At 41.2% G+C, this 14,853-nt stretch overlaps 1 protein-coding gene across 5 annotated transcripts in view; it reads left to right on the top strand.

Annotated features, from left to right (window-relative positions):
- LOC106603936 (P2X purinoceptor 1) overlaps nt 1-14,853 on the top strand; it is a 109,281-nt gene that overhangs the window by 75,348 nt on the left and 19,080 nt on the right. For 3 of the 5 annotated variants that reach the window (XM_045717394.1, XM_045717396.1, XM_014198190.2), the window contains exons 2-4: nt 4,431-4,575; nt 11,391-11,462; nt 14,289-14,358. In XM_045717394.1, coding sequence (XP_045573350.1) covers nt 4,431-4,575; nt 11,391-11,462; nt 14,289-14,358 — 287 coding nt within the window. The remainder of the gene's footprint in view (nt 1-4,430; nt 4,576-11,390; nt 11,463-14,288; nt 14,359-14,853) is intronic. The other 2 variants (XM_045717395.1, XM_045717397.1) reach the window with 1 other exon arrangement.

Below are 14,853 nucleotides of genomic sequence, written 5' to 3'. Positions count from 1 at the left end.
ACTGTTCTGGTATTGGAACTCTATACTGTTCTGGTATTGGAACTCTATACTGTCCTGGTATTGGAACTCTACACTGTTCTGGTATTGGAACTCTATACTGTTCTGGTATTGGAACTCTACACTGTATTGGAACTCTATACTGTTCTGGCATTGGAACTCTACACTGTCCTGGTATTGGAACTCTATACTGTTCTGGTATTGGAACTCTACACTGTTCTGGTATTGGAACTCTATACTGTTCTGGTATTGGAACTCTACACTGTTCTGGTATTGGAACTCTATACTGTTCTGGTATTGGAACTCTACACTGTATTGGAACTCTATACTGTTCTGGCATTGGAACTCTATACTGTCCTGGTATTGGAACTCTACACTGTATTGGAACTCTATACTGTTCTGGTATTGGAACTCTATACTGTTCTGGTATTGGAACTCTATACTGTTCGTATTGGAACTCTATACTGTTCTGGTATTGGAACTCTATACTGTTCTGGTATTGGAACTCTATACTGTTCTGGTATTGGAACTCTATACTGTTCTGGTATTGGAACTCTACACTGTATTGGAACTCTATACTGTTCTGGCATTGGAACTCTACACTGTTCTGGTATTGGAACTCTACACTGTTCTGGTATTGGAACTCTATACTGTTCTGGTATTGGAACTCTATACTGTTCTGGTATTGGAACTCTACACTGTTCTGGTATTGGAACTCTACACTGTCCTGGTATTGGAACTCTATACTGTTCTGGTATTGGAACTCTATACTGTTCTGGTATTGGAACTCTATACTGGGTATTGGAACTCTATACTGTTCTGGTATTGGAACTCTATACTGTTCTGGTATTGGAACTCTACACTCTGGTATTGGAACTCTATACTGTTCTGGTATTGGAACTCTACACTGTCTGGTATTGGAACTCTATACTGTTCTGGTATTGGAACTCTACACTGTTCTGGTATTGGAACTCTATACTGTTCTGGTATTGGAACTCTACACTGTTCTGGTATTGGAACTCTATACTGGTATTGGAACTCTATACTGTTCTGGCATTGGAACTCTACACTGTCCTGGTATTGGAACTCTATACGTGTATTGGAACTCTATACTGTTCTGGTATTGGAACTCTATACTGTCCTGGTATTGGAACTCTATACTGTTCTGGTATTGGAACTCTACACTGTCCTGTATTGGAACTCTATACTGTTCTGGCATTGGAACTCTATACTGTCCTGGTATTGGAACTCTATACTGTATTGGAACTCTATACTGTTCTGGCATTGGAACTCTATACTGTCCTGGTATTGGAACTCTACACTGCTGGTATTGGAACTCTATACTGTTCTGGTATTGGAACTCTATACTGTTCTGGTATTGGAACTCTATACTGTATTGGAACTCTATACTGTTCTGGTATTGGAACTCTACACTGTCCTGGTATTGGAACTCTATACTTGTATTGGAACTCTACACTGTCCTGGTATTGGAACTCTATACTGTTCTGGTATTGGAACTCTATACTGTTCTGGTATTGGAACTCTACACTCCGGTATTGGAACTCTATACTGTCCTGGTATTGGAACTCTATACTGTTCTGGTATTGGAACTCTGGATACTGTTCTGGTATTGGAACTCTACACTGTATTGGAACTCTATACTGTTCTGGCATTGGAACTCTACACTGTCCTGGTATTGGAACTCTATACTATTGGAACTCTATGACTGTTCTGGTATTGGAACTCTACACTGTCCTGGTATTGGAACTCTATACTGTATTGGAACTCTACACTGTCCTGGTATTGGAACTCTATACTGTTCTGGTATTGGAACTCTATACTGTTCTGGTATTGGAACTCTACACTGTCCTGGTATTGGAACTCTATACTGTTCTGGTATTGGAACTCTACACCGTATTGGAACTCTATACTGTTCTGGCATTGGAACTCTATACTGTACTGCATAAATTAATGATATTTGAATCTGGAGGGGATAAATACTTGGCCATTGGTTCATGGCCTTTTAAATTCAAATTCATTCTGGCATTAATCAGTATTGATTGTCTCCGAAGTTTTAACATACACTTGAAAGAACTCTGAATGGATGATGAATGTTTATGTGATCATCGTTGAATTTCAGAGAGAATATATTTTTGTTTTTTTGTTTATCGTTTTCATCTAACTGAGTTCTGTGGTAAAACTAGTACTCATATTTTACCACTTTGTCCCCACTTGTTCTCTTCATGGCTATAGTGAGTCCACTAAAAGGCCAGTCTGAATATCTACTGAAGAAATGGTGCCACAGCTGCTACTAATAGCCACTCTGTATACCAGGAAAAGGTACTTTATTTCAGGGATTATCTATAGTGGTGCCATATTGAATTCCAAGGCCTCAATGTGAATAGGATGAGAATAGGGACCTTGTATTTTTAGATGGTGTATGATTGTGAAGTCCCCCCCCTCTTTAAGTTTGCACTTAGGATAGATGTTCAGTTCAGATGGATCTAGGTTATGTTTATGTCAACTGATTACTAGCTATATTGCTTTGTAATTCTCAGGCTTAATTTTCACATTCAGATTAGTCACACTTTGAAGATATTGCATTGTCTATTTCCTCTTTCTGAAAAAATATACAAAAAAAACCAGCGCAATCTAAATCAACAATCTGTAACACCCATCTCTTCATGTAGAGAAAATGACTGTTGTACTTCCCTGTCTGTTGTTTGCAACAGCATCTATTCTTATTTACGGGGGGCCACGGGGGGCCAGTGCGAAAAAAAATTATGTATAAAATGTATGAAATGTATGCATTCACTACTGTAAGTCGCTCTGGATAAGAGCGTCTGCTAAATGACTAAAATGTAATGTAAAATGTAACTTTAATAATATTGAAGTGAAAATTGTGTATATTAAGAATTCAAATGTTAAGATTTGTTTTTCAGTAAGTTAACTTAAGGATGAATGTGTTTTGCCTTGCCTCTGAGGGTTGTCTGCTAATGCTGATGTTGATATTAACATTTTTAGTAGCACTCCCGAGTCTCTACACAGTTACTTGATCTATTGGAAACTGTCATATCAACACAGCCTGTATTTCAGGTGTGTATTGATGTGTTTGTTATAAGCATTTGTAATGCACTTTGACTAGCATAGACAATTGAAATGTTATCATTTGCCCTGTTTTGTTTGTACTTTGTGTTTCAATTTAAATATTGGGGTTATGTAGTAGCTTACCTGCTGTGACCTCACTTACAGCAGGTGACGTAAAGCAGTAATAGTCATTATATTTAAACAATGGAATGTGAATATTTATGTTGTTATTTCACCAACCTTCATAACCATTTCTCTGATATGGTACGAAAGATTTGACAATCATTCTTTCGATTTTATCGTTCTTGTATTGGCATTGAGGTTCAGTTTGTGAAATTGACATGAGGATTATGGCATTGAACAATATGGAATACATTGTTATTCTCATATTGGTTTTCAAGATCAACATGTAGTTCAATTAGGATTTTTCTGCAATTGAATCATTCTGGGCTCCCGAATGGCGCAGCGGTCTAAGGCAGTGCATCTCAGTGCTAGAGGCGTCACTACAGACCCTGGTTGGATTCCAGACCCTGGTTGGATTCACCTGCGCCCCTTCGAGTGGCGACGAGAGCCGAGCAGATCATGCATTGGCTCATTCGGGGAGAGAATGTACTGCCCGAATGCATTGTGCCAACTGTAAAGTTTGGTGGAGGAGGAATAATGTCTGGGGCTGTTTTTCATGGTTCGGGCTAATCCCCTTAGTTCCAGTGAAGGGAAATCTTAACGCTACAGCATACAATGACATTCTAGATGATTCTGTGCTTCCAACTTCATGGCAACAGTTTGGGGAAGGCCCTTTCCTGTTTCAGCATGACAATGCCCCGTGCACAAAGCGAGGTCCTTACAGAAATGGTTTATCGAGATTGGTGTGTAAGAACTTGACTGGTCTTCACAGAGCCCTGACCTCAACCCCATTGAACAACTTTGGGATGAACTGGAACGCTGACTGCGAGCCAAGCCTAATCGCCCAACATCACTAATACTCTTGTGGCTGAATGGAAGCAAGTCCCCGCAGCAATGTTCCAACATCTAGTGGAAATCCTTCCCAGAAGAGTGGAGGCTGTTATAGCAGCAAAGGGGGGACCAACTCCATATTAATGTCCATGATTTTTGAATGAGATATTCAACAAGCAGGTGTCCAGATACTTTTAGTCATGTAGTGTATCTCTGATGCTGAAACCACTAGCATGAGTCTGGTTTCTCTGAAAATTTCTGCCTTCCAGGGATTTTTTCCCTTACCACTGTTCTTCTGCTTTTCAGGGTCTTGGCCGGGTTAATGTAAACAACAACTGTTGGGGCTTTATGAAAATGTTTAATTGACTGGTGGTATCCTCTGTCCTGTCCAGGTGGGTGTTCATCTATGAGAAAGGCTACCAGTCGTCAGACACGGCTGTGGGTTCTGTCTTGACTAAGATGAAGGGGGTGGGTTACACCAATGTGACCGGAGAGGAGAGGATCTGGGACGTGGCCGACTTTGTCTTCCCTGTACAGGTGGGTCATTGGCTGAGTGTGGACCAACTAAGGTATTATTGTTATAAGAAGGACATTTTACTGAATGAATGAATGAATGACCTGAAAGGTCAAAGATCTCTAGAACCTTTAGGAACTGAGCCTCACAGGACATCTACCAGTGTTCTGTAATAGTAGTATGGTAGTAGTGTAGTAGTGCAATAGTAGTGTAGTAGTAGTGTGGTAGTTGTGTAGTAAGGTAATAGTAGTGTAGTAAGGTAATAGTAGTGTAGTAGTGCAATAATAGTGTAGTAGTAGTGTGGTAGTTGTGTAGTAAGGTAATAGTAGTGTAGTAATAGTGTGGTAAGTTAATAGCATCGTAGTAGTAGTGTAGTAGTGCAGTAGTGCAATAGTATTGTAGTAGTAGTGTGGTAGTAGTGTAGAAAGGTAATAGTAGTGTAGTGTAGTAGTAGTGTAGTAGTGTAATAAGGTAATAGTAGTGTAGTGTAGTATTGTGGAAAGGTAATAATAGTGTAGTGTAGTACTAGTGTAGTAGTGTAATAAGGTAATAGTAGTGTAGTGTAGTAGTGTAGAAAGGTAATAATAGTGTAGTGTAGTACTAGTGTAGTAGTGTAATAAGGTAATAGTAGTGTAGAAAGGTAATAGTAGTGTAGTGTAGTAGTAGTGTAGTAGTTTAATAAGGTAATAGTAGTGGAGTAGTGTAATAAGGTAATAGTAGTGTAGTGTAGTAGTGTAATAAGGTAATAGTAGTGTAGTGTAGTGTAATAAGGTAATAGTAGTAGTAGTGTAGTAGTGTAATAAGGTAATAGTAGTGTAGTGTAGTAGTATAATAAGGTAATAGTAGTGTAGTGTAGTGTAATAAGGTAATAGTAGTAGTAGTGTAGTAGTGTAATAAGGTAATAGTAGTGTAGTGTAGTAGTGTAATAAGGTAATAGTAGTGTAGTGCCGTAGTGTAATAAGGTAATAGTAGTGTAGTGTAGTAGTATAATAAGGTAATAGTAGTGTAGTGTCGTAGTGTAATAAGGTAATAGTAGTGTAGTGTAGTAGTGTAATAAGGTAATAGTAGTGTAATAGAAGTGTAATATTAGTGTAGTAGTGTAGTGTAGTAGTGTAATAAGGTAATAGTAGTGTAGTGTCGTAGTGTAATAAGGTAATAGTAGTGTAGTGTCGTAGTGTAATAAGGTAATAGTAGTGTAATAGAAGTGTAATATTAGTGTAGTAGTGTAGTAGCAGTGTAATAAGGTAATAGTGGTGTAGTAGTAGTGTAGTAAGGTAATAGTCGTGTAGCAGTAGTGTAATAGTAGTGTGGTAGTATTGTAGTAAGGTGTAGTAATAGTAGTGTAGTAGGGTAATGGTAGTATAGTAGTGTAACAGTAGTGTAGTGAGGTAATAGTTGTGTAGTATTGTAGGAGTGTAATAGTAGTGTGGTAGTATTGTAATAGTAGTGTAGTAAGGTAATAGTCGTGTAGTAGTGTCGTAAGGTAATAGTATGGTAATAGTAGTGTAGTAGTATTTTAGTAGTAGTGTAGACGTATTGTAATAATAGTGTAGTATAAAGTACTACAGAGAGATTCATCTACAGAAGTCAGAAAGACGTCTGACAGACTGTCGAAGACAAAGATTACCGAGACAGGAGTTGAAAACACTCACATCCTGATTGTCAACAAACAGGCGTGAGAGAGAGAAACTGTACCTAACTTTCACCAGTGGTTCCTTTTGTACGCACCCTGATCCTGCTCACACGTTAGGCAAATACAGAGACAAACATGAGACTCTCTGTAAACAAAGTGACAGTCCATTGTTTGCGCATGTCGAAGCCATAAAGAAAGCACTACTGTGTACTCTGAAAGGTGTGGCCACAGTTGGTCTATTTGGAACTAGTTGACTGACGGCAAGGAGGACGGAGATCAATGCCAAACCGTAAGAAGATGATTAAACACATATCGAGATTATACACCCTGTCATCTTATATCCGTATCTATTTACCTATAATATTCAAGATATCTACCTGAAGATGACCTTGTCTGTTATAATGGTATTTGTTTATCTATTCACGGTATCTACCTGAGTATCATGGTGATTTTCCAAAACAATTACATTGATACTGGTTATATAGTATTACTACTACACAGACATGTCTTAATTAGATTCTTCCACAATTCAATTATACTGGCCAACTGCATTGTCAATTAGCTGACATTCTATAACATTGACAGGAATTGATGCTATCCCATCTGTCTCTTTGCATGGTAATGACCACTTCTTCTCGATGTGGTCACAATCAATGACTTAAGATCCCAGGACCGAAATTACTCAAGCATGTCATCCAGACTTGGGTTTAAATACTATTTCATATCTTTCAAATAAATTAGCCTGCCTTGAGTGTCAGACGGCCGAGGTATGGCATTTTGGAAAGCTTGGGAAGTTTAATCAAGCTCAGCTAAAGGATTTGAAATCGTATTTGAACCCAGGTCTGATGACATCTAATGCAGTTATCCAGGCAGGAAGGCTCCAGTACCAGTCCTTATTAATGCAGGGCCACATGTACTGTGCTATATATGGCCTCTACATATGAGTTAGTTTACATTGACATGAACGACATCATGGTCAAGACTAGGGAGAGGGCCAATAGAAGGAAACCGGATAGCAAGGGTCATAGAAATAGTGTTACTAGAACGAGGAAGTGCCTAGACCAGGGCTATTTTATTGCACCCTCATGTTAATTCAGTCATTATATTTCTATGGGGAGGGCTATAGGTCTGTTACCATAACAACAGTGACAAAAGGTTTGTCATGTTGTAACAAATGTTACACATTTAGGCCAGTGAACTATCAAGTTAGTTGGGACAGCCCAGTAGGTAGAGAGGAAAGATGATGTATTTTTTCCAACTGACCAAGAAGGGTATGTCTGGTCTATGATCTTATGTTTATTATTTTCATTGAATGCACTGTCAAATGCTGTATCTTTAAGTACTGGGGACTGATGGGAGAAAAGAGGTGTCAAATGTCTGACCTGAAGGCCACTGACGTCGTATTTTTCGAGTTCCCAGTTGTTTTGAACGAGGCATCTGTTTGTGACCTAGAATCGCAAGGTTCTAGAGAATTGAATCTGTAAAGATACTGTTAGGTATCTGGAATAAGCGTAAAGCATTCCCGTTCTGGTGCGCCTCTCCGAACGGAGTTGCTGAACGATTGAAAGCAACCGGTTTTAAGGGGGATCAGTTATTATTTTTACCACGCCGATATTTCTTTCCTTTTAAAAGCTGGCGAAGTTCGTATTCTACTTGTATGGGTCGTTTGCAACAATTGGATGTGCATTTCGCCACCTACTGTGGCGCGTGGATAAAAACGATCCAAAAAAGGAAAAATATTTGGGTTAAAATAAATAAAATATCATACAAACTATCAAAAAAGAAATAACCTAAACAAAATCAACCTACTTTTCTTTAAAAAAAAAAACCTCATTCTAATCAGGTCTCAACACAGGCGCAGAAGCCTCCTGTGAGGACGAGACATTTCCTAGCGACAATAGTCCTTGCAGTACTTCTGCCGGGATGCCTTGGAGACCCAAAAACTTCTCAGCTGCAGCTGTAATGATATTCTGCTTCTTGGACTTCTTAGACAATTGTGCTGTACAATGAATCACTGTGGCTGTACAGTGCCTTCAGAAAGTATTCAGACCCCTTGACTTTTTCCACATTTTGTTAGGTTACAGCTTTATTGTAAATGTTTTTTTTATTTTTTATTCTCTCGTCAATCTACACACAATACCCCATCATGTCAAAGCTAACTATTTTTTTTGAAAGGTTTGCTAATTTATAAAAAAAACAAAAAAACAACAGATATCACATTTACATAAGTATTCAGACCCTTTGCTCAGTACATTGTTGAAGCACCTTTGCCAGCAATTATAGCCTCAAGTCTTCTTTGGTATGACGTTACAAGCTTGGCACACCTGTATTTGGGGAGTTTCTCCCATTCTTCTCTGCAGATCCTCTCAAGATCTGTCAGGTTGGATGGGGAGCATCTCTCTCCAAAGATGTTCGATCGGGTTCAAGTCCGGGCTCTGGCTGGGCCACTCAAGGACATTCAGAGACTTGTCCAGAAGCCACTCCTGTGTTGTCTTGGCTGTGTGCTGAGGGTTGTTGTCCTGTTGGAAGATGACCCTTCACCCCAGTCTGAGGTTCTGAGCCCTCTGGAGCAGATTTCATCAAGGATCTCTCTGTACTTTGCCCGTTCATCTGTCCCTCGACCCTGACTAGTCTCCCAGTCCCTGCCACTGAAAAACATCCCCACAGCATGATGCTGCTACCACCGTGCTTCACCGTAGAGATGGTGCCAGATTTCCTACAGATGTGACGCTTAGCATTCACACCAAAGAGTTCAATCTTGGTTTCATCAAACCAGAGAATCTTGTTTCTCATGATCTGAGAGTCCTTTAGGTGCCTTTTGGCAAACTTCAAGCAGGATGTCATGTACCTTTTCCTGAGGAATGGCTTCCATCTGGCCACTCTACCATAAAGGCCTGATTGATGGAGTGCTGCAGAGATGGTTGTCCTTCTGGAAGGTTCTCCCATCTCCACAGAGGAACTCTAGAGCTCTGTCAGAGTGACCATCGGTTTCTTGGTCACCTCCCTGAACAAGGCCCTTCTCCCCCGATTGCTAGGAAGAGTCTTGGTGGTTCCAAACTTCTTCCATTTAAGAATGATGGAGATCACTGTGTTCTTGGGGACCTTCAATGCAGCAGAAATGTTTTTGTTACCCTTCCCCAGATCTGTGCCTCGACACAATCCTGTCTCGGAGCTCTACGGACAATTCCTTTGACCTCGTGGCTTGGATTTTGCTCTGACATGCACTGTCAACTGTGGGACCTTATATAGACAGGTGTGTGCGCCTTTCCAAATCATGTCCAATCAATTGAATTTACCACAGGTGGACTCCAATAACAAAGGGCTTGAATACTTATGTAAATATTGTATTTATTTGTAAATTTGCAAAAATGTCTAAAAACCTGTTTTCGCTTTGTCATTATGGGGTATTGTGTGTAGATTACTGAGGATTTTTATTGATTTAATCCATTTTTGAAAAAGGCTGTAACGTAACAGAATGTGAAAAAAGTCAAGGGGTCTGAATACTTTCCGAAAGCTCTGTAAATGCCACAAAATCCACCTTCTTCACATTGAGTGTATCCAGATCATCCGATTGACTTTAAACACTATCAACTGGTTGCAATGGATCCACCTCCATATCTTCAACACTGTTGCCTCTTTCCCCTTCGACTCTCTTCACCGCCTCCACGTAGGAGATCTGCTGCACAGCCCTGATCCTTGACACCTCAAACTCCTTCACCCTAACAGGGCACTCAAGGAAGTCCAGAGTATGATCCCCATCACAGTTGCAACATTTTCCATTCACAGATTATTCTATTTCATACTTCTACCATCAGCAAACACTTGACACGTGACCTTATCCTTTACAATTCCCACACTGTAGTGGTTTGGACACAAACGCTCTCCCCGCATACCTCACATATCCAAGCTTCACATATTCAGGTAGAGTCTCCCTCAAACAACAATAATATCGATAGGCTTTTCTCCTTCCTTCCATTTACCATACGGGTCAGGTGACGTGTACTGACCACTCCTGTGAGTTTCTGACTAAGGTACTCATCATCTATATGCAAGGAGCCTCCAGCTATAACTCCTCCGGCAGATCAATACGTGTTGCTTCTGACGTAGACAATTTAGCCAGATCCAGCGTACGTTTATTCTGTTCTTCATCGACACAATTAACCAGGGGGCCAGCAGCGTAGCCTAGTGGTTACAGTGTTGGACTAGTAACCGAAAGGTTTCAAGATCGAATCCCTGAGCTGACAAGGTAAAAATCTGTTGTTCTGCCCCTGAACAAGGCAGTTAACCCACTGTTCCTAGGCCGTCATTGAAAATAAGAATTTGTTCTTAACTGCCGTGCCTAGTTAAATAAAGGTTAAACCAAAACAAGGCGTCTTCTAGTCACCTTGATGAAATTTCCCACTGCTTTCTTCACAGTCCTCGATATTAAAAATGGATTTCCCAAATTATTCTCCTAGTCTAATTAGAAATGCATTACTAGACCAGTCATTGTCTTCTACTACAACTTTTGCTTGTTTTGTTCCATTCTTTGATTTCACAATTTTCCATTCATTGTCACAAACTTCACTTGTCGCAGTTTCAGATTCAAGCACAGCCGCCATTTCCTCTCGCTATCATCAACCGTCGGCTGGTGATATTTGACAGATTTTTTTTCATTTGAAGATAACGTTCTCATCTCTTTCTCTCTCTCTCTCTCTCTCCCTCTCCCTCTCCCTCTCCCTCTCTCTCTCTCTCCCTCCCTCCCTCCGTCTCCCTCTCTCACTCTCTCTCTCTCTCTCCCTCTCCCTCTCACTCTCACTCTCTCTCTCTCTCTCTCTCTCCCTCTCCCTCTCCCTCTCCCTCTCTCACTCCCTCTCTCACTCCCTCTCCCTCTCCCTCTCCCTCTCTCTCTCCCTCTCTCTCTCTCTCCCTCCCTCCCTCCGTCTCCCTCTCTCCCTCTCTCACTCTCTCTCTCTCTCCCTCCCTGTCTCCCTCTCTCCCTCTCTCACTCTCTCTCTCTCTCTCTCTCTCTCTCTCTCTCCCTCTCCCTCTCCCTCTCCCTCTCTCTCTCCCTCTCTCTCTCTCTCCCTCCCTCCCTCCCTCCCTCCGTCTCCCTCTCTCCCTCTCTCTCTCTCTCTCCCTCTCTCACTCTCTCTCTCTCCCTCTCTCTCTCTCTCTCTCTCCCTCTCTCCCTCTCTCTCTCTCTCTCTCTCTCTCGTACCTCAGGGGGACTCTTCTTTTGTGGTGATGACCAACTACATTATGACCCAAGGTCAGAAAATTGATAAATGTTCTGAGGTAAGTCAACTCCTCTCAAAAGTTTTTCTTCATATTGCTTTACCTACATTTGCACAGAGATCATGATTCAGGAGTGTACAAAAAATTAGGAACTCTTGCTCTTTCCGTGACATAGACTGACCAGGCGAATCCAGACAAAAGCTATGGTCCCTTATTGATGTCACCTGTTTGAGTGTGTCATGAACTGCAACGCTGCTGTGTTTTCACGCTCAACAGTTTCCCGTGTGTATCAAGAATGGTCCATCACCCAAAGGACATCCAGCCAACTTGACACAACTGTGGGACGACATGGAGTCAACATAGACCAGTATCCCTGTGGAACACTTTCGATGCCTTGCAGTCCATTCCCCCGATGAATTGAGTCTGTTCTGAAGGCAAAAGTGTCTGCAACTCAAGATTAGGAAGGTGTTCCTAATGTTTTGTACACTTAGTGTGTGTGTGTGTGTGTATATATAACTATGTCAGTGGAGGCTGCTGAGGTGAGAGCGTCTCATAATAATGTCTGGAACGGAGCAAATGGAATGGCATCAAACACCTGGAAAACATGTGTTTGATGTATTTAATACCATTCCACTGATTTCGCTCCTTTCATTACAACAAGCCTGTTCCTCCCAATTAAGGTGCCACTAACCTCCTGTGATATATGTACAGTGCATTCGGGAAAAGTATTCAGACCTATTGACTTTTTCCACATTTTGTTATGTTACAGCCTTATTCTACAATGGATTAAATAATTTTTTCCCATCATCAATCTAATCAAGATACCCCATAATGACAAAGCCCAAATTATTTTTTGGAGATTTTTGCAATAATAAATAATGAAATATCACAATTACACAAGTATTCAGATCCTTTACTCAGTACTTTGTTGAAACACCTTTGGCAGCGATTACAGCCTCGAGTCTTCTTGGGTATGACGCTATAAGCTTGGCACACCTGTATTTGGGGAGTTTCTCCCATTCTTCTCTGCAGATCCTCTCAAGCTCTGTCTGGTTGGATGGGGAGCGTCGCTGCACAGCTATTTTCAGGTCTCTCCAGAGATGTTCGTTCGGGTTCAAGTCCGGGCTCTGGGCTCTGGCTCAAGGTCATTCAGAGACTTGTCCCAAAGCCACTCTTGGCTGTGTGCTTAGAGTCATTGTCTTGTTGGAAGCTGACCCTTCACCCCAGTCTGAGGTCCTTAGTGCTCTGTAGCAGGTTTATATCAAGGATCTCTCTGTACTTTGCTCCGTTCATCTCTCCCTCAATCTTGACTAGTCTCCCCGTCCCTGCTGCTGAAAAACATCCCCATATAAGGATGCTGCCACCGTGATGCTCAAGAAGGCGTCAACAGACATGGCAGAACTCCTTCTAGATCCTAAGCAATTTTGCAGTATTTAGTTTTTTTTGTGTGTGATATTTCTTACATTATCAGTCCAGAATGTTTTTTTGTGATATTACATACAGCCGGAAATAACTTTTGGATATCAGAGCGGCGGCAACTCACTGGCTTTTACGGCCAGGAATACAACTTTCCCGAATTGGATCCTTTGTTCGTACCCACCAGGGCAATTGAAGTTATCCCAGAGGCTGCTCCAAGTTACCGACGTCGGAGAAGAGGTATTCGGAGTGAACTTCTAGTCCAACTCAGGAGGTGGGCACACCATCCACCTCTTCCAAGTATATTACTCGCTTATGTTCAGTCTCTGGACAATAAATTAGATGAGCTCAGGGCGAGGATCTCTTTCCAGAGACACATCAGTGACTGTAACATACTCTGTTTCACTGATTCATGGCTCTCTCGGGATATACTGTCCCCATCCATACAGCCAGCTGGGTTTTCAGTTAATTGCTCAGACAGAAATAAAGATTTTAACGAAGCAAATTTTAGGAAAACGCTACCGAAGTTCTATCAACACATTGACTGTACTACTAGCTTAGGAAAAACACTAGATTACTGCTACTCGCCTTTTCAAGATGCCAACAAGGCCCTCCCCAGCCCTCCATTTGGCAAATCAGAAACTCAAAAAGTAAGTACCTGTGCTAAGGTCGATTCAACACTGGTCTGACCAATCAAAATCCATGCTTCAAGATTGTTTTGATCACGCAGACTGGGATATGTTCTGGGTAGCCTTTGAGAATAACATTCCGCTCTCAAAACATCTAGACGAAAAGTCAAAAAAGTACAATAAAAGTTTGTAGAAACATCTCAAACAATGTTTAAAATCAATCCTCAGGTTGTTTTTGTCATAAATAATCAGTAATATTTCAACCGGACAAAAGCTTCGTCAATAGAAAAGTAGAAATAAGAAAGGCGCGCTCCCGATCACGTGCTGGACTCATGTCTGGAAATTTCCACTGTCCACTCATTGAAAGTGCTGTATCTCCCTCATTTTTCAGAGTAAAAGCCTGAAACAATGCCTAAAGACTGGCTACATGTAGAAGAAGCCATAGAGATCGTGAACTGGGTCCTTTGTATGGTGGATAGGCTTTCAATGGAAAAACAGCCTTTCAAAATAATAGTACTTCCTGGATAGATTTTCCTCATACTCACAGACATTATTTTAACAGTTTTGGAAACTTTAGAGTGTTTGCTATCCAAATCTACCAATTATATGCATATCCTAGCTTCTGGGCCTGAGTAACAGGCAGTTTACTTTGGGCTTTTCATCCAAAATTCCGAATGCTGCCCCCTACACTAGTACATTTGCACACAAAAAAATGAGTATTGTGTGTAGATATTTAATACATTTTAGAATAAGGCTGTAACGTAACAAAATGTGGAAAAAGGGAAGGGGTCTGAATACTTTCCGAATACACTGTACACTCACTCCAACTCCTGTGTTTCAGCCCCCAAACTCGAAGAATCGATGCAGCTCCGACGCAGACTGTGAAGGGAGATCAGAACGTACGGGAGATGGTAAAGTCCGGACGGCATGGCAGTGTGACAGTGTGGCACAGTCCCCTTCACTAACTCAGTGTTTCTCAACCTCTGGTCCGTGGACCAGCGCCAGTCTATGGTAAATCGCCGGCCAGTCCCTGAGATAGTTAACGGACACTAATGTCGTCAGTTCTACAGTGCTAGTTTGAATGTAAGTTTCCCCCAAGGAGGAAAAAAACATTGCTTGTTGGCCCCTGGTATGAAAAAGGTTGAGAAACACTGTGACTAACTAACCCTCCTCAATAACTTCCGCATTGGCAAATCTAGCCATCCATTACTACCACTACCCCCTCCCTACCTGACTACTCACACTAGCCATCGTCTCTGTGACTACGTTATGAGGGATAAACAACGAGGGGCTGGGAGTTCTGTGGAAATAATGAGCCCTTCGTTGTCTATCCCTTACTTTCTTAAATTAGTACTATATAGAGGATTCTCATTGTACATATTTCTAGCCACCAGTCTCTGTACTGA

This window comes from Salmo salar, chromosome ssa04, assembly GCF_905237065.1.
Source record: "Salmo salar chromosome ssa04, Ssal_v3.1, whole genome shotgun sequence".
Taxonomy (NCBI): Eukaryota; Metazoa; Chordata; class Actinopteri; order Salmoniformes; family Salmonidae; genus Salmo; species Salmo salar.
Note: the sequence above shows the minus strand (reverse complement) of the source record. Positions and strands in the feature narration are given on the sequence as shown.